The sequence below is a fragment of the Lepidochelys kempii genome, chromosome 2 (genome assembly GCF_965140265.1).
Source record: "Lepidochelys kempii isolate rLepKem1 chromosome 2, rLepKem1.hap2, whole genome shotgun sequence".
Taxonomy (NCBI): domain Eukaryota; kingdom Metazoa; phylum Chordata; order Testudines; family Cheloniidae; genus Lepidochelys; species Lepidochelys kempii.
Window position 1 is genome coordinate 64899714 of NC_133257.1, and position 24309 is coordinate 64924022.

General features: G+C 39.8%; 1 protein-coding gene across 13 annotated transcripts in view; it reads left to right on the forward strand.

Moving 5' to 3' along the window:
- The window catches only part of ASPH (aspartate beta-hydroxylase), a 207705-nt gene that overhangs the window by 29695 nt on the left and 153701 nt on the right, over window positions 1–24309 (forward strand). For 10 of the 13 annotated variants that reach the window (XM_073331031.1, XM_073331032.1, XM_073331035.1 and 7 more), the window contains 3 exons: window positions 10641–10790; window positions 11308–11352; window positions 12886–12954. In XM_073331031.1, the coding sequence (XP_073187132.1) occupies window positions 10641–10790; window positions 11308–11352; window positions 12886–12954 (264 nt within the window). Of the gene's footprint in view, window positions 1–5665; window positions 6879–10640; window positions 10791–11307; window positions 11353–12885; window positions 12955–24309 lie in introns of those variants that run through there. The other 3 variants (XM_073331037.1, XM_073331042.1, XM_073331034.1) reach the window with 3 other exon arrangements.

Genomic DNA, 24309 nt, shown 5'->3' on the forward strand with positions numbered 1-24309 from the left:
TATTCCAAAACTTCACTCCTCTGATGGTTAGAAACCTTCGTCTAATTTCTAATCTAAATTTCCTAGTGGCCAGTTTATATCCATTTGTTCTTGTGTCCACATTGGTATGAAGTTTAAATAATTCCTCTCCCTCTCTGGTATTTATCCCTCTGATATATTTATAGAGAGCAATCATATCTCCCCTCAACCTTCTTTTAGTTAGGCTAAACAAGCCAAGCTCCCTGAGTCTCCTTTCATAAGACAAGTTTTCCATTCCTCGGATCATCCTAGTAGCCCTTCTCTGTACCTGTTCCAGTTTGAATTCATCCTTCTTAAACATGGGAGACCAGAACTGCACACAGTATTCCAGGTGAGGTCTCACCAGTGCCTTATATAACGGTACTAAAACCTCCTTATCCCTACTGGAAATACCTCTCCTGATGCATCCCAAGACGACATTAGCTTTTTTCACAGCCATATCACATTGGCAGCTCATAGTCAACCTATGATCAACCAATACTCCAATATTGTTAATCTATCCAACTATACTCTTAGCCCAGCAGAAGAATCTGTCCTATCTCAGGGCCTCTCCTTCTGCCCCTCCACCCCTACAAACATGATACAGTTCTGTGGTGACCTAGAATCCTATTTTCGACGTCTCCAACTCAAAGAATATTTCCAACACACCTCTGAACAACATACTAACCCACAGAGACCTTCCTACCAAGACTACAAAAAGAAGGATTCTGGGTGGACTCCTCTTGAAGGTCGAAACAACAGACTGGATTTCTACATAGAGTGCTTTCGTCGACATGCACGGGCTGAAATTGTGGAAAAGCAGCATCACTTGCCCCATAAACACAATGCCATCCACAGCCTCAGAAACAACTCTGACGCCATAATTGAAAAGGCTGACAAAGGAGGTGCTGTCATCATGAATAGGTCGGAATATGAACAAGAGGCTGCTAGGCAGCTCTCCAACACCACTTTTTACAAGCCATTACCCTCTGATCCCACTGAGGGTTACCAAAAGAAACTACACCATTTGCTCAAGAAATTCCCTGAAAAAGCACAAGAACATATCTGCACAGACACACCCCTGGAACCCCGACCTGGGGTATTCTATCTGCTACCCAAGATCCATAAACCTGGAAATCCTGGATGCCCCATCATCTCAGGCATTGACATCCCGTTGTCAGGGTGTAGATAATGTAGACTCCCTCCTCAGACCCTAAGCTACCAGCTATGTAGACTCCCTCCTCAGACCCTAAGCTACCAGCACTCCCAGCTGTCTTTGAGACACCATTGATTTCCTGAGGAAACTACAGTCCATCGGTGATCTTCCTGAAAACACCATCCTGGCCACTATGGATGTAGAAGCCCTCTACACCAACATTCCACACAAAGATGGACTACAAGCCATCAAGAACAGTATCCCCGATAATGTCACGGCAAACCTGGTGGCTGAACTTTGACTTTGTCCTCACCCATAACTATTTCACATTTGGGGACAATGTATACCTTCAAATCAGCAGTACATGCATGGCCCCACAGCATGCCAACATTTTTATAGCTGACTTAGAACAACGCTTCCTCAGCTCTCGTCCCCTAATGCCCCTACTCTACTTGCGCTACGTTTGATGACGTCTTCATCATCTGGACCCATGGAAAAGAAGCCCTTGAGGAATTGCACCATGATTTCAACAATTTCCATCCCACCATCAACCTCAGCCTGGACCAGTCCACACAAGAGATCCACTTCCTGGACACTATGGTGCTAATAAGCGATGGTCACATAAACACCACCCTATACCGGAAACCTACTGACCGCTATTCCTACCTACATGCCTCCAGCTTTCATCCAGACCACACCATACAATCCATTGTCTACAGCCAAGCTCTACGATACAACGCATTTGCTCCAACCCCTCAGACAGAGACAAACACCTACAAGAACTCTATCAAGCATTCTTACAACTACAATACCCACCTGCTGAAGTGAAGAAACAGATTGACAGAGCCAGAAGAGTACCCAGAAGTCACGTACTACAGGACATGCCCAACAAAGAAAATAACAGAATGCCACTAGTAGTCACCTTCAGCCCCCAACTAAAACCTCTCTAATGCATCATCAAGGATCTACAACCTATCCTGAAGGACGACTCATCACTCTCTCAGATCTTGGGTTAGTCCTTGCTTACAGACAGCCCCCAACCTGAAGCAAATACTCACCAGCAACCACATAACAGAACCACTCACCCAGGAACCTATCCTTGCAACAAAGCCCATTGCCAACTGTGTCCACATATCTATTCGGGGACACCATCATAGGGCCTAATCACAGTAGCCACACTATCAGAGGCTCCTTCACCTGCATATCTACCAATGTGATATATGCCATCATGTGCCAGCAATGCCCCTCTGCCATGTACATTGGTCAAACGCTACAGTCTCTACGTAAAAGAATAAATGGACACAAATGAGACGTCAAGAATTATAACATTCAAAAACCACTCGGAGAACACTTCAATCTCTTTGGTCACTCTATTACAGACCTAAAAGTGGCAATTCTTCAACAAAAAAACTTCAAAAACAGACTCCAGCGAGAGACTGCTGAATTGGAATTAATTTGCAAACTGGATACAATTAACTTAGGCTTGAATAGAGACTGGGAGTGGATGGGTCATTACCCAAAGGAAAACTTTCCCCATGTTTATTCTCTCCCCCCCCCCCCACTGTTCCTCAGATGTTCTTATCAACTGCTGGAAATGGCCCACCTTGATTATCACTACAATAGGTCCCCCCCCCCCCCAGCTCTCCTGCTGGTAATAGCTCACCTTACCTGATCACTCTTGATACAGTGTGTATGGTAACACCCATTGTTTCATGTTTTCTATGTATATAAATCTCCCCACTGTATTTTCCACTGAATGCATCCGATGAAGTGAGCTGTAGCTCACGAAAGCTTATGCTCAAATTTGTTAGTCTCTAAGGTGCCACAAGTACTCCTTTTCTTTTTTCAGAGACTATCAGTTCAGGGAAGAAAACCGAAGAGAAAAAAGGAGTTGAGCGCTGGCATCTTCTGAGAGAGTATTAAAGGCACAATATCAAACTGTCTGAATTTGAAGAATAGTAAGGGGCCAATATGGCCACATCAGGAGCTCATTAGGAACCTGAAAATCGTATGGAATCCTACAAAAAGTGGAAATATGGACAGATTGCTGAGGAGGAGTACAAAGAAATAGCACAAGCATGTAAGGAGAAAAATCAGAAAGGCTAAGGCACAAAATGAGTTGCACCTAGAAAGGGACAGTAAGAAGTTCTTTACATAAATTAGAAGCAAGGGAAAAACACAAATTGTAGGTCCATTACTGAGCAAGGAAGGAGAGCTAATAATTAATAATATCAAGAAGGCTGAGATGTTTAATGCCTATTTTACTTCAGTCTTCACTAAAAAGATTAATGCTGATCATGTGTTCAACACAATATTAACAACAAGGTGGAACGAAGACAAGTCAGAACAAGGAAGGAACAGGTTTAAGAATATTTAGATGTATTCATTTGAAATTTAAAATCTGCAACACAAGTTCTACTTTTGGGGGGGAGGGAACACTGCAGTAGGCATCTTAATGTTTTGATGGAAATACTACCTTCAGTAGTAAGTATAGGAGTAAGACGGGTTTTTTTTAAATAACCTACCCAGTTATAATTAATAGATATTGATAGTGATAGAACACTCCCAAGATTATCACAGCTTTACACTGGCAAGGAAGTATTCTAGCTAAGAATGGCTAATGTATGACTAAGGGACATCATTTTCTTGTGTATATACAGAAAATAGCTGTAAAATTAATATATTGTTGCAAAACAATAATCCAGCAGATCAGGATGGAAGATTCAGACATGTGACAGAAAAAGTTGAAAAAAGAAAAGTTGGAAAGAATAGGATGCAGAGAGATTTGTATTTATTTATTTATTTATTGGCGGCAAGAGTCCACAAATAAGCTATTGGTCTACCAAAGTGTTCAATTATGAAGGCTAGGTAGATGAAGTCTGTGTAAAAGTTGTCTGTTGCTTTGGTAACTTACTGAGTATTGGAGACCATAAATCTCTGAAATTTCGCTCCCATCTGCTAACTATCATTTTTCATAGAAAAGACTTTAATGGAAAATCTACTTTAAAGTCAAATCAGAGAAGAGTGAGTTTTCTTTAGTTACCCTTTCTTGCATACCACTGTTACCTAATCTAACTAGGTTCTATATGTCCACCTTCTCTGAACCCTTTTAACCTTGTATGATAGCAGACTGAAAGCGTTGTACAAAACCACATAGTGCAGGGGTTCTCGCAACAAAAAAATTAGTGGCTTCAGAGTGCGACCCCCAACTCTTGCTGGTGGCCACTCTGACAGTTTTTCCTAAAATACTTCATTAACTTTAGGAAAAACAAATAAATATGCACATATACAGATCCAAATCAGTGTAATTTATTTATGTAGGGTTTTTTGCAGACTCAATAATAAAAATAACATACAGGTGTCTGTATTGTTTACTGGACCTAAACAGAATGGAAACACAAATGCAGTGCATTGCATGTTCTTATCTTTTGCGGGTTTTTTTTCTTTCTTTTTTTGCTTGCTTTTTTTTAGTGACTTGCTAGCTAGTAAGTCTTGTTTCTATTAAGTGATATTTGTATGTTAATATAACTTTTCACAGCAGCAGTCTTGCTAGCTAGGAGGCAGTGAAAAGCTATATTAACGAACGTGAAAAGTGATATTAACATAACAGACTTATTCAGCTCTGGTAAGCTGGAGGACAAATTAAGCCTTGGATGGGGAAGTGGTAGGGAAGCAGCAGGAGCCAGAGGCAATGGGGTGGTGAGGCTGGACGGGGCCAGAGCCTGAAGCCCCGCAGTCGTAGGATAGAGCCTGCTGCCCCAGAGATGAAGCCAGAAGCCTGAACCCCACCACTCCTGGGAAGGTGGGGAACTCACACTAGCTGCCTGCTCCTTTGGCGTTTTTGGCTCCGCTGCTTCCCCCCAGCACCCCTCAATCACCGTCCAAGAGGCTGTGGCGTCAAGAAAAGCCCCTCGTGGATGCATTTGAGAAACACTGAGTCATGGTGTATCTTTATAGTTGTCAAAACAGCATTTTCAGGTATCCATGTGTGATAGACTATACATAGTAATTACCTTAACTGGCCCCCATTATGTGGCCACTGTCTTCACCACCTATTCTGTGCCTTTTCCCTATTATTTGAATTCACTTCCTATTGTACTTGAATCACAAGTAGTATTCACTGAGCACTGCCAAGTCATAGCAGATGCCAAGTTTTTAAAATTTTTGTTTGGTTATGCCTTCTTAAAAAAAGGGCTTTGAAGAAATTTTTAGTTGGTGGATGGTTTTATTTTTAAAATTAGTTGGTTATGGTTTCTCTCTACATGTTTTAAAAGCCTTTTTGTGAATTACTATGATCATTTAATAAGCAGTATCATCCATTAATACCTTATTTTCCTCTCCAGTGTTGTGAATTATTTGAAGTTGTATTGTGGAGATTATGGTTTCTAATCAACAAAAGCAGTGCAAGTTTGCTTATATTCTGCAAGGTAGTAATACTGTATTTTCTGTTGCCATATCTGATTATTTTAAAAAATAAATTCATATCCCTGCCTATAGTATAGGCTCCACTATATCGCCACTGTTGCTGGTAAATTACTTGTCTTGTTTTCTCAGCATAGGGAAAACATTGTGACCTAAAGAGAGCTTTTGAGGATGAAGGGTATTGAGGATTAAATATGTGGAATGTAGCATTGTCACAGTTATCCAATTTTTCTATCAGAGAACCACTGTGGGTGTTGGTCACCACTGAATTGGTTTAGTTTTAAATGGTAACAATCATGTGTAGGTTTTCAGAACTGAAAAGGACGTGAAGGATGCTCCTATATTTGTTTGTGCCACATTATTTTAGAAATTTTATGCTTATAGAGAGATTATGTGGTTACTATTGGTAAAATCAGCATGGGCTTTGTAGGAAAATGCTTATTTAATAAGGAAAGAACCTCTTTGTGTGTATTTATGCTGCAGAGTTTAAGAAGTCATTTTGGGACTGAAGTCCATCTTCTTTCCTTTTTGCTAATGCAAAATGGCTGGTAGCTGTGACCCAAATTAAGAATGCTAGAGGCGAACTTGAGGTGCAGTTGAAAGGAGCGACTATCTGGGTTACTCAGTTCATATTTATTCTCTAATTCCTGGATGTTCTTAGTAGTCATGTTTTTTTCATTTGTAGTTATTTAGCTGTGTTTTATCCTTTAATGTGGACAGCAACAAGTTTCAAAAAAACAGTTTACTCGGGATGTTAGGAAAAAGTGTATGTGCCAACACAAAGCAAGTTTCTTGGGTGCAGGCTAGCTTGAAAATTGCTACACAGACAAACTCTGGGTCTAGACTTTGTTTTAGTTTATGCTGCTGGATTTAATGCCCTTACAACTTGGGCATTGAGGCATGACTTATTACAAAAAATACAGCAGCACAGTTTGTTCTGTTTCATTTGCCTGGTATGTTTGGTGTTCAGGGATTAAGGGAGGAGAAAGGACCAACTATCCAGAATGCTTTGTTAAGAGGAGGGAGTAAATTTGATTGTCGTCAGCTCTGGATTTCCATATGAGAGCTTAAAAGCCTGTAGCTTGTGAAGATTGCTCTAAAAATAGCTTCAGTGAAGAGTTGGCAGTCAGGTCCAGTTTCAGGTTCTAGCTGAGTTAGCTTTATTAAACTTTTTTTTGCCACTGTTGCAAGACTAGATTGAGGGTAACTCGTTCCTTGTTCCACCTTGGATGTTGATTTTGGATTCCAATATACTTATTTTATCCATGGATAAAGAACACTAGTGCCATGGCTGAAGATTCAGGTATAATTCTAACCTTTGGCAGAAATGAAAAAATGCATAATTGTACTTTGGCTGTGTCTGTCTTTTGTGCTCAGCTGAATAAGGAGCATATTGTAGTATGTGGGTGTTTTGGATTCAGTTTACTATTTTGCTCTGCATCACAAACTGCTTTTATTTTTGCTATTTAAATTAATTCTGAAGTAGAGATCTTTTTTTCCCTAGATTTTTATGGTAGGTGGTCAGTCATACTCAACATAGGTTTTTAGCATAGTATTCCTATTAAAATAGAAGGCTTTTTTTTACATGTGAAGGTTTCACTTGAGCTTGCTTGCTTGCTTGCTTGCTTTATTTATTTTATTTATTATTTTTTTAAAGTAGAGCACATTTCCGAACGTATTAAGAACCATAAGTAAATGAACAAATTTGTTCCCACATAACCTCTTTATTCATAGAAACTATTCATAACCAGTAGCTTAACATTTGTTATTGAGGAGTATTATGTAGTTCAAGACACTTACGGTATCTGTATAAAGACACATGGCAGGGTAAGCAAAGGCTTACCAGATATGGAAACTGACCTATTTTCTACATAGCTGATATGTGCGGAGAAAGGGCTTCAAAGTTGAATTAACTCCCTGGAATGAGTTCAAAACCAGAGTTAGTATTCCTTAATGGTTAGCTAGCTTTTAGCTCTGACTCTATGTATGTATGTTTGCTTCTGTAAATGATGGATGAATCTTATAGTGAAGAATTGAACATTTTCTTTTTTTTTTTAAATGGTTGCAAGTTAGAGCAGATCTGTTTTGTTTGATTTCTGCATAGTAAAATTGTTCAAAGCACTTAAAGGTGGGGAGTCAAAGCTTGTAAATGGAAGCTACACTTGTAACAGATGATATTTGTGTTGTAGGGTCTGATTCTGCGAGACTTGAATAAAACTGTTCTTTAGAAGTGGAAGTATGCAGCAGTAATATTAGGTTACTTATTTAATTTAAAAAGCTATTATTTAGATGTCCTGTCTTGTTGCTCTGTGGTACACAGTCCTTTTTCCAGAGAGACAGTGGTAAAGAAAATGCCACGAGAGAAAAGAGTATAGAAAAGAAATGGAAGTATAAAATAGAATCATGCTATATTTGCTCATGCAAATACAAATAGTTTTCTTTACTATATCATATGATCTTTGTCACAGACTTCTTTAAAACACCCATTTAATATAAGCTGTTCTTACAAGTACATAATCACAACTATGTTTAATAAGAGTTGGATGTGTGGTGGTTTAGCTTATAAAATAGCATATTTATCTATGCTCTCTCTAAACATTCAGTAACTTCTTAGCCAGGGATTTTTTTTTCATATGATTTGTAATATTTGCTATATATATATTACACCTTGTTTATCGTTGCCTGCAACCTTCCCTTGTGAATTTAACCACTAATCACTAGTGTATTGAACTATACTCATGTGTCCGAGCATGAGGTTAAACTGTCCTAGTCTCTTTCTAAAGATTAGTGGAAACACCATACTGGGGGAAAGTTATGGTTAGAATGTCAAAGAAACAGAATTCTATACTTTATAAACAAAAATCTGTGCTTCTAGGACCAATATTAAATAGATTTTTTTTTCTCCATTATAAATATTGCATCAGTAACAACTGAGCTGATGCGGCTGTTTTTGTGACTGTCTTTACTCTGCATATAAAGCAATAAATAGGGTGAAGGGTTAGCTTAGTATGTCTGTGATCCTGACATCAAGCAGGGACTGGAAGCCCTTCTGCACTGACTTTCCCTCCCCTCCCACCCCTGCCATGTAAGTCAGCTAAAGAGGCCACCACTATCCCTACTTCCTCTACCCTTATCAGGGCTACTACCTTTTAGTGTGGCTTTTTGTGTGTGTTTTTTTGTTTTGTTTTGTTTTAAACTTGTGATCATTTAGCATTTAGGTCTCTCTTTTCCTAATTAATCATATTAAAGATGGCAAACAAATATTTGACCTGGACTTTATATGAAAATACTGATATTAAACACAAATCTTAATCACAGTACATTAGTGATGCTTAAATATTCTTTGCATTTGAAAAATGTATAACGTATCTTTTTAATTCAGTAAAGATTTGGCCTAAACTATTTGGGTTAACTCTGTTGTCTGGCAACCTTTGAAAAGTTGAGTCATTACAATAACTTTGCTGCTGTATTGTCGGATTATAATACCCTTTTGTAAAGTTTTTACTTTCCCCTAGTGGATTTGAAGTGCATGCACACTGCACATCTAAATAATCACTAGTTCCTTTTCCTTCTAATTAATTGTACTGGCAGACTCCCTTCACCTGTGAGAAAATCCAGGAAAAAACTGTATTCTGTTTTTATTCATTTTATTTGTGTTTATAACGTGGTGTGTGTTCTTTTAAAAAATGTAGTTAATCTTTTTTGGTATTTTTACTTTTATTTAAAAAAAAATGAGTTTTCTTATTTCTAGCTGGATTTTTTTCATTGTAACTTTAAATGTAAATTTAATATCTCCAAGAAACATCGTGAAGGTTTGCAAGATTTACATTGGAAAGCAGGGACTACCTGTCTGATACTTCTGTGAGCAAGTGGGTGGGGAGTAGGAATAGCACTGGATCTGCCATTGCTTGCCAGCAAGAATTGTTGGCTAGGTACACAGCAGGGAGTAAACTGCTGTATGAAAATGTTTTGAAGTAACCTTTTCCCTAGAGCAAGGGGGAAACGGGAGAAATTTTGATGCTCTAAGTCACATTTCTTTCTCTGCCCTTAATAAAGGGATGCTCATACCAGATTGTAATTTTATAGTTTAGCCCTGTGAGTTGGGTACATAATATACTAACTCTGTTTTTAACATGAAGGCTTTAGAAACTTTTGGCAAATGGATACAATTAATCTCGCTGCTATTCATTTGCCTCGTCCTTTTTGAGCAGTAAAGAAGGGAACAACAAGGTGGCTGCGTTGTAGATCAAAACCCGTAATGTGTTCTAGCATTTGAACTCTGTCTACACAAGTGACAATGATGTGTGGTTTTTTTAAATGAGTTAGCTCAGTCAATTTATCTTAACTAGATAGAAAATCCCGTTTAAACCAGTGTAGATCTGATTTAACACGTCTTAGATCCTTTGATCTGATCATATTGTCACCTTCGTGGGGGCCTAGGAAACAATACAACCAATTTAAACTATCTAAAAGGAGTTAAACTGTGTATATGCAGGCATTAAGGAGGTAGATGTTCAATCGAGTTAGCTTCACTCATTTAAAAAACACCCTTTTTGCCTGCATATGAAAACCCTCTCTATTACAATTACTACTAATAATAAAGGAGATAATAGTAGTGAAAGTAACTTAAACCTGGTCTAAAATTTATGTCAACCTGTCTCACTTGGAGTTAAGACGATTTAAACCCTGGTACTGAGCCCAGAGAACGGATAGGTCAACAGATGAATTTTTCCGTTGACCTAGCTACTGCCTTTCCAGGAGGTGGATTTACTACATTGATTGGGAAAAACCCTTTCTGTTGCTGTAGCAAATGTCTACACTATGCTATGTAGGGTTATGGTGGCACTAGGTAATGCTATAGTGGCATAGCTGCAGCTATGCCACTGTAGTGCTTGTAGTGTAAACAGCCTTACAAAAGTTATTGAGCACTTGGTACTACAGAAACATTATTCTGTCATGATAGAATACGTTACTTGCGCAGTTTGTAAAAACATGCATACTTTTATTATAAAATATTATGCCTTCTAATAGTAACCTAGTTTCCATGTTTACACATATTTAACAGAGACAAAGCATGGAGGAAACAAGAATGGGAAGAAAGAAGGCCTCTCTGGAAGCTCGTTTTTCACCTGGTTTATGGTAATAGCACTGCTGGGAGTTTGGACATCAGTAGCAGTTGTTTGGTTTGAACTTGTAGATTATGAAGAAGTTCTAGGTAAGAACTTTAATTTCTTAATATGTATAATTTAGTGTGTCAGAAAATGTGCTTCTTGTATCTTCATTCATTGAATTGAAGCATTTTCCGATTTCAGGAAGAAAGACTGAAGATTTAATCTTGCCTTCAGATAGATGGGAGCACATCACCAATTTGTAAATTAACTACTGCACATATATTTGCAAGTGTATTATTTTTACTAGATAAATATGTCAGTGGACACCTGGTATGATAGGATGCGTACTGTGCTTTTTGTATCATGTTTAAAATTCACAGTTCTGATAGTATTTGTTTTTTTGTTTTTTTTTTAAAAACTTCATGTTTATTAGGCGCTAAGAAATCTGTCCAGTCTTCACCTAGCTGATGCTTTGTTAGTTTGTACTTGATCTTTGATGCAGGTGAATCTAGGAGGATATTATAATTGACCTGTATGTAAGGTTCAAACATCTGATTAAAAACCTGATAGGGTCTGATGATGATGCAAATAATGATTTTTGTATTTTTACCATGCATGCAGCCAAAGCAAAGGACTTCCGTTATAACTTGTCAGAGGTACTTCAAGGTAGGCTATTGGGAAACAAACTTCCTTCACTCTCCCTGGAATTAAAATTTCATGCTAATCATATTCTGTTTTACTCTTTATTTTAACTTTTAAAAAAATTTCTTTCCTTCAGTCATTATTCAAATAAAAGACTCCGGCATTTTGTTATTTCTAACTTTTTTCTTCCTATTCTTGGAGAAATTCAGTTCTTCTTACTAGCTGAATGTTACAGAATTTCTAACTATGTACTTCAATCTGAAAATCAACAGCAATAATTTAGATTTCATTGTTGCAACAGAGTAGTGATGGCTTATTTATAGTCTATTCTGGACCTGTTCCTGGAATTCTGCTTCCACCAAACTGTCCTATTTTATAAACTATATTTTAGTTTATTAAAATTTTCTGTAGGATTATTTTTTTGTGAAGAACAGGAAAATAGTGGTTAACATTTATTTTTATTTTTGTATAAATTTTTGCCCCTGTGTTAGTGGTTGGTAACCGTTCTTTCCTCAAGGGAAAAGCAATGGCATGCTCAGAATAAACTGATAGGCTGTAAGAACCTCTAAATTTTACAACTCCTCCCCATGATCTTATAGCTTTGTGATTCAGGCTTCAGTTTTGCCATGATAATTGAGATATATCAAAAACTAATTAAGTATTAAATGACCTACTAATTGATTTGTTGATCCCAGGAAACATCTTCTTTTAGATGACATAGTTTTAGGTAATACTTTATTTTCTAGAAGAGACTACATTCCCCTGAGTGTTAAATCTATATGGCTGCTAAAGCTATTGTGGCTGAAATAAAAGAAAAGCAAGATCTCTCATGTTTTGATCATGTATTAAAAATCCTTACTAGATTTTACTGATTAAGGCAGCTACCATTTATGACATGTTGCTTTTGCTTCTCTGTGTATACCATGGGTCATGACTAGTGATGATGATATGCCCTGGATGATGATTAGTTTCTTAGCTACAGTAAACCTGTGTAGCCATTGGTGAAATGTCTGTGAATTCTTTCCTGCTTTTTGTGGGATATGGGCTGCTTCTGTTCCACTAACCCAATACTGAAACCAGTCTACCATAATTTTAACTGTCCGATAACATATATATGGGAAGTGTCTAGAATAGCAGTCAGTATGAAGAGAGAAAAAAAGAAATGGTGATTAGATTGCATAAATTTGTTTGATTACACCCTTTCAGATTGCTCGTGGTCATACAGCTAGCTTTGAATTCAATACATTCAGATAAAGTGCACAATTTCTAATTGAATTATATACTTGCTGTTGTGTGTGACAGACTAAAGAAATTATGCATTGAAATAGATATCGACCTATACTCCATTAAGAATCCTATTTAGAGAATGTGTTGTACTCAGTATGGTTTTGCTGTTTTCCACATGACTAAAATTGAATTAGGCAGACAGAGGCTAAATCATTAAAATATATATTATAATTACAACCCACTGTATATAATGAACACATGTTGAACATATTACTTTGGAAGCATTTTACTGAAGTCTTTCATCCTTATCCCTTCTTTTTTGTGTTTTAGGCAAGCTTGGGATATATGATGCTGATGGAGATGGAGATTTTGATGTGGAAGATGCCAAAGTTTTGCTAGGCAAGTACACACAGAACTTTTTGGATTACAATCTGAAGTCTATGTAACATACCCTTCATATTTCATATTGCTTGATTTTGTCTCACTTTATGACATTAAGTGATTAAATTGGGAAATAGAGAAATACCCTAAAAATATAATTCTTTGCATGAAAATTGTAGGAACTCTTTTTCCTCTACAAAGTAGGTAGAATTATTTATTACCTCACATTACTTGACTTTAAGATCCTCAGACCTCAAAGTATTCACTTATCATTATACCAAGAATTTTTAAAAATTGATTATTTTATGTAAGATGGACCAGTACTTAAAATGCTCACAGTATTACAGCATTGTTCAAACATGTGTCAGGTCCATTGTAAATCAGGTTGTAGTAGAAATAACTAAATATTATATAAATGCTTTCTATACATTAAAAGTATGAGCATTTTGCCTTTATTGTCTGTTGTCCCTCAGAGGGGTCCTGAAAGCTCCAAAGATCACTGTTTACTTCATTTGCCCTTCAAAGGTCTTGCATAGCCTTGACTATCCCTTTGACATAGAAAAAGCCTAGTCTAGGCTTCCTCTGGAGCACACCAACATTACTCCATTTGTGGCTAGAGAATACCTTTTCTTGTATTCACCTGGAATTTTAGTGGAGATATTTCTAGAACATAAAGTTCAGATACTATTCATGTTAATGTACTACATCAGATTCATTAAGACCTCTGGACCACCATGTCTCAAACTTGGATCAAGACTTGCATGGTTATTTCATATGTAGCTGAAAATAAGTTCCATGTTGGGTTTTGACTTCAGTTTATTCTTCTTTTCTTTTTCTCTTGTTCAAATTAACCTATTCAGAGTTCTGGGCACATATATAAATGTTACCAATAAAAACAATACATATACTGGTCGGACTGACATCCAAACTGAATCCTTCTGAATCTCTCCCACAATTCCCTTCCACTCTATTATAACATTGATCATCACAGCCTTTTAAAAAAAGGTAAATAGGGAGCCTGAATAGAGGGAAATAAGGAGCAATATATTGATCTCAAAACTCACCTCACTGTTGAAACTAAAGAGAAAATAATTTGTGTACTTGTTGAATAGAAAACTTTGAGAAATTGTTACTCAGTGTACAAAGCTGGTGAAATACTTTGTCATCAAATGGAATTGGAAAGAGTAACTGAAAAATTTCAATTCAGTGTCCTGAAATTACCTGTACTGTTTACATCTTGATGGTGCATCACTGCAAAATATTACATAAGAACAGCCATACTGGGTCAGTGGTTAATGCCAGGTGCTTCTGAGGGAATGAACAGAATAGGCAATCATCAAGTTGATCCATCCCATGTTGCCCATTCCCAGCTTCTGGCAAACAGCGGCTAGGGACACCATTCCTACCTATCCTGGCTAATAGCCATTGATGGGCCTATCCTCCATGAATTTATCTAGTTCTTTTTTTGAACCCAGTTATAGTCTTGGCCTTCACAACATCCTCTGGCAAAGAGTTCCACAGGTTGACTGTACGTTGTGTGAAGAAATACTTCCTTTAGTTTTTGGTTTTTTTTTTTAAAAACCTGCTGCCTATTAATTTCATTTGGTGACCCATAGTTCTTGTGTTGTGTTGATGCCACACTTCAGTGCAAACTTCTAGTATAGAATCAGAACATTGTGCATGCTCTCTGAAGGGCCATTTAGTGCTACCCTCCCCGATTCCTGTCTGAAGAGAGAGGCAAGAATCTTTGTTCTTCAGTCCATTTGTTTAGTTCTTCTGTTTAGGGAGAGAACTCTGGAGATCAGAGCTACATTCAGTCTGCTGAAGACAGGTAGAGCAAGAAGAATTCTAATCAAACCTATGACTATAGGGCTGTGTGTGTCTGTAGAGCGACAGATTGGGAGCTGGCACTGAACATTACACATGCTTGTATTTTATCTTGTTTTTTGTCAACTTATGATAAACTCTAACAGATTTTTTTTCCTGTAATCATTCTGCAAATCTGAATTTTCTCATGGTGTATATAAATAGGACAATACTCTGAATATTGCTTTCATGGCTGTCTCATTCTGGCTGCATAGCTGGTAGCAAGATACATGTGTTGCTCTTTGATACATCTCCACTTTTACAGAACTTGATATGATTGGGGATTCTGCCAGTTCTGTGACACTGTTTCTATAATAAACTCACCTTCCAATGTGCATAAAACATAAATACTGTCTCCTTTAAATATGTTATAAAAGGTCACAGATCAGTTACTATTTTTCCCCTCTAAATACTAGTTTTGAAATATAATTTTACTGTTACAACAATATGTTCTGGAGGATGGGAAAAATAATGGGTGGTTTTAAGTAGTTCTGTTGCAGATTAATACACAAACTTTAGGAATTAAAAAAATAAAACTGGTCAAGCCATTCCATAGTATGATTTAATTGCAGTTCACATTTTAGGAAAGAAATAGATAGTAGCCAAGGGACTTGGTTCTGTTAATAATCTTGTATAAATAGATAATAATCTGTATAGTACCATATATATTCATAGGGCTCTAAAGACAAGTAAAAGAAATGACCCTGCCCTGAGAAATGTGCCGTCTAAAATTAAGTTTGTGAAGCTAATGAAGAAACACGTATATTAATAAGGCTGCTTCATCTGCTTGCGTGTAACTATCCAAGTACTTGCATGGTGTGACTATTTTACTATGTATCTTGTGTGACTTTGATTAGATTTTTTTTTTTTTCCGTTTTGTCAAAGGGTATCTTTTTTGGTGCATATATCTGTGGGAGTACAAAATTAAGAGATTGTTTCCATGTTAATTTAATACAGTATTAATAAGGAGAAGATATTTATTGCATAATATTTAATGCTAATAAACCATAATTTTTTCTGTTCTTTAACTGGCCTTTAAAGTAGGAGAGAAATCACTGTGCTTTAAAATCCTTGACATTCAGACCGCCTACTGGCAGCACCAAAGGTGACATCCACTTTCAATAATATTGTAGCTGCCAGCAGGTTTAAAATTTATTTTAGTTAACTTAATTATAAATATAATTTACATTTTCTAAATAGCGAAAAGTGATTCTCACCAATGTGCTTTCAAGAGGAGCAAAAGGAATGTAGGTTTTTATTGCAGGAGTGTGATAAGTAGATGATTTTAATATACCATGTGCTACAATAATTATGTACGCTGGAACAGGAGGAGACTGCAGTATCCATCTTAAATTTCTTTTGTATTGATTTTGGACCCTATTCCTCTTTCTGTTGAAGTTATTGACTTCACAGGGAGTAAGGTTGGGTGTTTGGCTAGTACCCTTCACGCATTTGAAGCAGTAGTTTGTTGGGGGGGGGGAAAAGAACCTTTATCTTTCTGCCCAAACAAAATAGTTTTTTGCAGTTCAGTTGTAGACCCTTATTTTCAGGCTGAATTGATTTAAGTTTTTGGGGATCTTTGAAAGATGCATCGTATGTTTTATAAAAAAGACATTGGAGATGGCCTGTAACTACTGCATGAAGCATTGGTGTAAATGAGGGCAGAATTTTGGTCCTCAAAACTTATTTTTGAAACTTTAAGCAAATATAAGGTTCCTGCATTATTTTGGGCTGGAGTAAATAAATGCATGGCTAATTTAAATCTATATTGGATTTCTCTATATTTGTTATCTTTTAAAAAAAAAAAAAACAGTGCAAAGCGGCATTATGTTTTAAGTTGCCAAATCATGCATAAACAAAGTAATCAAGAATAGAGAATATTAGCTTTTTTAATCCTGCTATTCTTTCTTTGCTATGTTATGCACCCTTTTAAAAAGAAGTTAGCTTTCAAGTTTGCTAAATTAGTTTCTTGTATGTCCACTGGTGCCATTTGATTAACCTTCTCATTCCAAATGATAGAGACAACTACCAAGAGTTCTTGTACCCTTTTTTCCTTACTTGCTAGTTCCTCCTGTTGACTGAACTGACACCTCAATCTTGTCTACTGCCTCTGCTTAGAAAAAGGGAGCTTCCTCATCTGCGTCTCTGAGAGCATATGTTTTGGATTCTTTTTTTAACCTCTTCCCTCACTTTCATCCTAACTGAAAGGAAATTGACCTCCTAAGTAGAAGTGAGGGCGTTTGGGGGAATTCCCTTAGCAGTAGAGGTCTGCCCAAGTGCTTCTTCCTGCTGCAGTTATTAGTGGCTTCAGTGGGACTTCAAAGAGACATATCTTGTGCTCAGCAATGCCTAGTGCAGAAGTGACCTTGAGGCCACTTCTGTTTTCCAGGCTTATTGGGAACTATTTAGGAAAAATTCTACAAGATCCAGTTTTTAATAGATCAGCTCCTAAACCCACAGCAATGTGTCCGCAGCCTAATTTCTGTAACTGATTGATAAAGTGGTCTTGTATGTGGATAAGACTCCTTGGAAAATGTTACATTTCCAACCTTTTTCCAGAATTTTTTCATTAGAAGCTGGAATTTCCAGGCTCTGGAAGTGTCTTACGCACTTCCTCAGTAACACATTCCCTTTATTTATTTATTTATAAGAAATCCAAATGCAACATTCTCATCATCTGTCTGAATCATGAAGAACACCATTTGGAGTGTGGAATCAAGATAGATTTATTTCTGGGTCATTGCAAGTAGACGTTCCTGGAAGGTTGCAGCATGATCTATTTTCTGGAATTTTGGTGTAGGAAACTCCGTCAATATACTGCTCCTCTGGATTCCTCAACATTATGTCTTTTCACATAAAAAGAGGGAACAACTATGGTCCCATAATCACAGAATGGGGTGAACAGCGTACTCCCTAAATCTGTAAGCCAGCAAATTTCTTCTCAATCACAACCATTTATGTTCAGTGCAAAATACCTGCAAGCAGCAGGAAAAAGGGAGCACCATCAGAAAAATCTCTGATCAGGTAACATCCACATGGTACTATGCAGAAGCAGAATTATTTGCAGCGTTCAGCTTGGTAGGGCAGTCCTAAGATTCGCTCTTAATATTTCATCTTCAAAGATGGAAGACTGGCATGCTCTTATTCTGTGGGAGAAGTATTTGTGGGAGCAGAGATGCATTTCCTTATTTCTCTTGATAATAAATGTACCCCCCTCAAAAAAAATCAGTCATGACACGGAAGCAGTTGTACTATACTTATCACATTCTACAGTCTGTGAAAACCCTGGTTCCCTAGATTGCTATTGATTTTAAATAGCGCTATCTGGTTTCTTCTGGGCTTAAGGACCTATTTAATTAAGGACCATTGACTGAGCCTGGTCTACCTAAGAACAAATCTACAATAGCTATTTCTGATATTTAGTTTTACTTCTGGATAAAATCTAGAAGAACTTGTATCGCTTGTGCCTATGCAAGTATCTGGACAGCTTGGCTTTTTGCAAAGGCATCTATTCCCTTTTTTGGTCTAAGACAGACACATTAGGATTTCTCTTGGGTGGTTTTAATATATGCAATGTATATTAGCTTGGGTTTTGGATTTTTTTGTAAAGACTAAAAAAACTAGGTCATAGTTTTCTGAGAAGTTATTTTTGGCAGTCTTTTTCAAGTTCACCATTAATTGTCTGGTTATCTGTTGTATTCTTCCTATATTGTTGGAACATATTGATTCCTGGCTACTTTCTAGATGTATAGAGCCAGAGCAGTGGTTTCTATATACAAAAAAATGTAAAATCATTGTTTGTATTATAGCTCCCAGAGACCCCACTTAGATCAAGCTCCTGTTGTGCATGGTACTGTGCAAACATAGTACCGGTAAGTCTTCACCTCAAGAGTTTACAATCTGTACATTTGTAATTTTGATTTCTTTTAGTAGCTCTCCACGGCTCTGGTTAGCCCCAGCTCATACTGCTTTTGTTTTAAAATGAAGGAATATACTTTTTTGACATAATACAGCTACAGAGTAAAAAAGCATCTACGCTTATTTCTGGTGCCTGCGGATCGGATCATGTCTTGTGTTGTATATATCCTCACCATGCCAGCAAGGGGAATTGACAAGCAAGTGTTAAAAAAAAGAACAAAAAAAAAAAAACAAACCAACAGAACACTATGGTTATGATGTAATAGAAAACTCTGAGGTAGAAACGATAGAAAACAAGAACAAGTACAGCTCTTGATACCCACCTCCATATATAAGCTGGAATGGGCAGAATAACTCCAGAGACACTTGATCAGGCCAGTGGATACTGACTCTGAGCACATTTTGCCCTTTAATTGTGACAAACTTTTGTTTAAAATACAGAGTTGTTAAACCAAACGTTCTCGGATGTTGTCATAGAGATTTAATAATTGTGAGCTCTGAAGTTTGATAGCCTTAAATTGGATTTGATGATTCTAAGCAGGGATGCTTAGTTTCTTCTTTGACTGCTAACTCATGTCGATTCCATGTTAGGTGTGTGCATGCCCGTGTGCACAGCTGCCAGAGATTTTTCCCCAGCACTATCCATAGTGCCCCCTGGGATCCTATACTCATGCATCATTATAAGGGACAGTACCAGCCCCATGCCCCCTCAGTTCCTTCTTACTGCCTGTGACAGTTGTTTGAATGTCTTTCTCTCTTGCACTTCCAAGTGTTCCCTAGTGGTTTTTGGTTTCCGTTTCTTGCGTATAGTTACCTATTAGTTCTTAGTTGTTAGCTTAGTTAGTATAGGTAGTGGTCCCATCATATCCCAGGGCGCTCCCCCGTACTGAAGAAGGATAAGAAAGCAGTGGTGGATGAGCCAGGACCCGTGCCACACCACTTGCCGTCTTCTGAGCTGCATGCAGGAGCATCTCCAGGGCTCCAAGCCCAGTGAGGAACCGCCGCCAAAACCTGAAAGCAGTTGGGACTTGCACTTGAGAGCCCCTTTGACACCAGAGGCATTTCAGGCTTCAAGGGACCTGCTGGCCCTCCCCATTCCGCCCACATTGCAAGACTAACCTTCGACCTCAGAGTCAGTGAAGGCGGCTTCCTCCAGAGGGAAACCCCTCATGGGCCTGCCGCAGTGGTCTGTCGCTGGATCCTCTATCCCAGACTCCTCAGCATTCTCTGTCTCAGTATTGATTCCAGTCTTCACGGTATCAGTCTCCGGAGTCAAGATGCCAGTCTCCTTCCCTCTAGCTTCAATCCCCATCATAGCTGGCAGGGGGAAGCACTGACATCCGTGCCCGTGGTCTCTGAGGGAGAATTCCTTCTCGGACTTGGAAGGGGAATCCATCCCCTGGCACCGAAACACCATTTGGCCTGTACACTGGGTTTCGGGACTGTTCCTGCAGTGGGTGCCTGACCATCAGGGGAGTAACCAACACACTGGCCATATTGGAACCCCTGGGGGTTCTGCCTGATGCTAGGAATCCCACTCCCATCAGTCATCCACATCTGAGAAGCAAGCTCCAGCGCCATCTGTGCAGTTGCAGTTGCCTGACTCGAACTCCAATGCCGGTACGAGGCTCCAGCAACGGCTCCAGAGCCATCTACCCCAGTTACAGAGGAGGTTCCAGCCCCTCCCACAGCATTAGCATTGTCCTCCTCATCATCTCCAGATGAGGTGGTGGCTGGTCCTGCCCACCCATTACCATTGGATAACTTTCGGGTTCACCACGAGTTCCTTAAACGGGTCATCTCGAATTTGGAGCTAGAAGTGGAGCTGAAGGAGCCCACAGACAGTCTCTTGGATATTCTGGGCTGCAGCAGTCCCCTCTAAGTTTGCGATGCCAGTCCATGAAGGGGTGTTGAAACTGGTCAAAGGACTCTGGTAGACCCCATCATCTCTGCTCCCAATATTGAAAAGGGCAGAGAAAAAGTATTATGTCCTGACCCAGGGTTATGAATATATGTACCCACCGCCTGGATCCCCATGGCATCCGCTGTAAATAAGTGGGAGACACAGGGTCAGGTGAGCACTACACCTAAAAATATGGACACAAGAATGCTGGACTTGTTCGGAAGAAAAATATATTCCACTGCCAGACTCCAACTCAGGATCTCCAACCACCAGGCATTGCTGGGGAGATATAAATATAATACCTGGGACTCCGTGATGAAATTTAAAGAGTCCTTGCGTCAGCATTCGAGGCAAGAATTCCTGGCCATCATGGTTGCCTTGGATGAGGCTGACTCGGCAGCCAGGTCAATGGCCTTGGCAGTGTCCATGCGGCATAGCTCATGGCTGCAATGCTCTGTCTTTTCTCCAGAAGTGCAGCAGTCGGTCTAAGACCTCCCCGTTGAGGGCAACACCCTGTTCTCTGAGCTGACGGATGCTAATCTGTATGGGCTGAAAGACTCAAGGGTCATGCTGCGATCTTTTGGCCTATACATGTCCCTGGCCTCCAGAAAAGGCTTCCGGCCGCAACCACTTCACAAGTTCTCAGGACCTCTAGGCACGAGCCCTTCAAGAAGAAAAGAAAAGGCTATAAACGCAGACAGCCTGCACCTTCCACCTCTGCCTACCCAGCTAGCCCTAGACAGGCCTTTTTTGAGGGTGCGCCTGAGGGCAGCGTACCAGACTTAGCACAGGATCCACACCCCCCCGCCCTTTTGTTTTTACCATCTATCTCCGTTCCATGCTTCATGGTCCCAAATAACTTCGGACCACTTGGTGTTCTCCACTTTGACACTCTGATATATTCTGCAGTTTTCATCCATTCCGCCATCTTATCCCCCAGTCCTGTCCCTCTTCAGGCACCCTTCTCACAAGCATCTCCTCGTCCAGGAGATAGACTCTCCTGTGTGTGGGGGGGGTGAGGGGGGGTTACTCCCAATATTTCCTGATCCCGAAGCCCAAAGGAGACCTCAGACCCATCCTAGAATGAGCACCTTCTCCTCAACGAACATCACAAGAAGTTGAAGTTCTCCATAGTCTCCCTGTCCTCCATCGTTTCCTCCCTGGATCTGGGAGATTGATATGCCACCCTCACCCTAAAAGAGGCCTATTTCCATATCTCCATCTTCTGTGGACACAGGAGGTTCCTTCAATTCATGGTGGGCCAGCGCCACTACCAATTTACTGCACTCACCTTCGGACTTTCATCAGCCCCAAGGATTTTTACAAAGTGTATGGCGTAGTTGCGGTTCACTTGAGACATCGAAGCATACAGATCTATCCATACCTTGATGACTGGTTAATCAAGGGCCAGTTGCGAGTTCAGGTTCAACACAGCTTCAGTATAGTAAGGGTCACTTGGCTACAGCTGGGTCTGCTGATAAACAAGCAGATATCCACTCTGATCCCAGCACAGAGGATAGATTTTATAGGAGCAATGCTCAACTTCAGTCAGGCCAGAGCCTACCTGCCAGAAGTCCAGTTCCCCCATGTCAGATTCCACCCGCTCATGACCCCTCAGTTATGTTTTGAGATTGCTGGGTCACAAGGCAGCGTGCATGGTATGCACAGCTGCACCTCAGACTTCTACTCCTCCAGCAAACGCCACCTGGAATTATTCCTCACAATCCCGTCAGCCGTTCTCGCATCGTTGACTTGGTGGGCAGATCCGCGATCAGTAATGACCGTTTGCCACTCTATGCCCGTCAGTGACATTGATCTCAGATGCATCAGACCTGGGTTGGGGACCCCACCTTGGCAGTTGCAGTATCCAAGATCTCCGGTCAAAGGAGGAACTCTCCCTCATCATGCATGTCAGGAAACTGAGGGAGATTTGCTTGGCTTGCCAGGTGTTTCTTCCTTACATCTTGGGCAAGGTGGCGCGGATCCTGATGGACAATAGGGCCTTGATCTATAATAAAAAAGGAGGGGCTCCTTCCTCAGCCCTGTGCCAGGGGGCGTTACGGTTGTGGGACTTCTTCATCCAACATGTTCACCTCAAGACAGTGCACCTTCCAGGGGACTGGAATACGCTGGTAGATTGCCTTAGCGGGTCCTTTTCCTCTTGCCACGAGTGGTCCCTGAGGTAGTCAGTGCCATCTTCCAGAAGTGGGGCACTTCCCAAATGGACCTCTTCGCCACCAGGAAAAACACGAAAGGCTAGTAGCTCTGCTCAATGTGAGGGCTCAGCAAGCGCTCCCTGTCCAATGCCTTTCTGCTCTGATAGTCTGTGGGGGTCTGCTGTACGCCTTTCCATTGATACAGTTGATTCACAAGGGCCTCGTAAAGATCAAGAGACAAGGCAAGGATAATCCTAATCGCCCCCAGCATTAGTTTGGCATACTTCTGGAACTGTTGGTAGTAGCTGGAATAGAGCTCACGATGCACCCAGACTTGATCTCCCAGAACCAAGGCTGCTTATTCCATCTGAACCTCGCATCCCTGGCAGCCTGACTGCTGTGTGGCTGAACTCGGAGGAACAAGCCTGATTGGAGCAGTACCAGCAAGTTTTATTAGGTAGCAGAAAACCCTCCACCAGAGTGACCTTCTTGGCCAAGTGGAAGCACTTGTAGGTTCATACTAAGCTCAGAAGGGACCATTATGATCATCTAGTCTGACCTCCTGCACAACGCAGGTCACAGAATCTCACCCACCCACTCCTGAAAAACCTCACCTATGTCTGAGCTATTGAAGTCCTGAAATCGTTGTTTAAAGACTTCAAGGAGCAGAGAATCCTCCAGCAAGTGACCCATGCCCCATGCTACAGAGGAAGGCGAAAAACCTCTAGGGCCTCTTCCAATCTGCCCTGGAGGAAAATTCCTTCCCAACCCCAAATATGGCGATCAGCTAAACCCTGTGCATACGGGCAAGGTTCACCAGCCAGATACCCAGGAAAGAATTTTCTGTAGTAACTCAGATCCCACCCCATCTAACAGCCCATCACAGGCCATTAGGCCTATTTACCATGAATATTTAAAGATCAATTAATTACCAAAACCATGTTATCCCATCATACCATCTCCTCCATAAACTTATCAAGTTTAATCTTAAAGCCAGATAGATCTTTTGCCTCCACTGCTTCCTTTGGAAAGGTATTCCAAAACGTCACTCCTCTGATGGTTAGAAACCTTCGTCTAATTTCAAGTCTAAACTTTCTGGTGGCTAGTTTATATCCATTTGTTCTTGTGTCCACATAGGTACTGAGCTTAAATAGATCCTCTCCCTCTCCGGTATTTATCCCTCTGATATATTTTTAGAGAGCAATCATATCTCCCCTCAACCTTCTTTTAGTTAGGCTGAACAAGCCAAGCTCCTTGAGTCTCCTTTCATAAGACAAGCTTTCCATTCCTCGGATCATCCTAGTAGCCCTTCTCTGTAGCTGTTCCAGTTTGAATTCATCCTTCTTAAACATGGGAGACCAGAACTGCACACAGTATTCCAGGTGAGGTCTCACCAGTGCCTTGTATAACGGTACTAAAACCTCCTTATCCCTACTGGAAATACCTCTCCTGATGCATCCCAAGACCGCATTAGCTTTTTTCACAGCCATATCACATTGGCGGCTCATAGTCATCCTATGATCAATACTC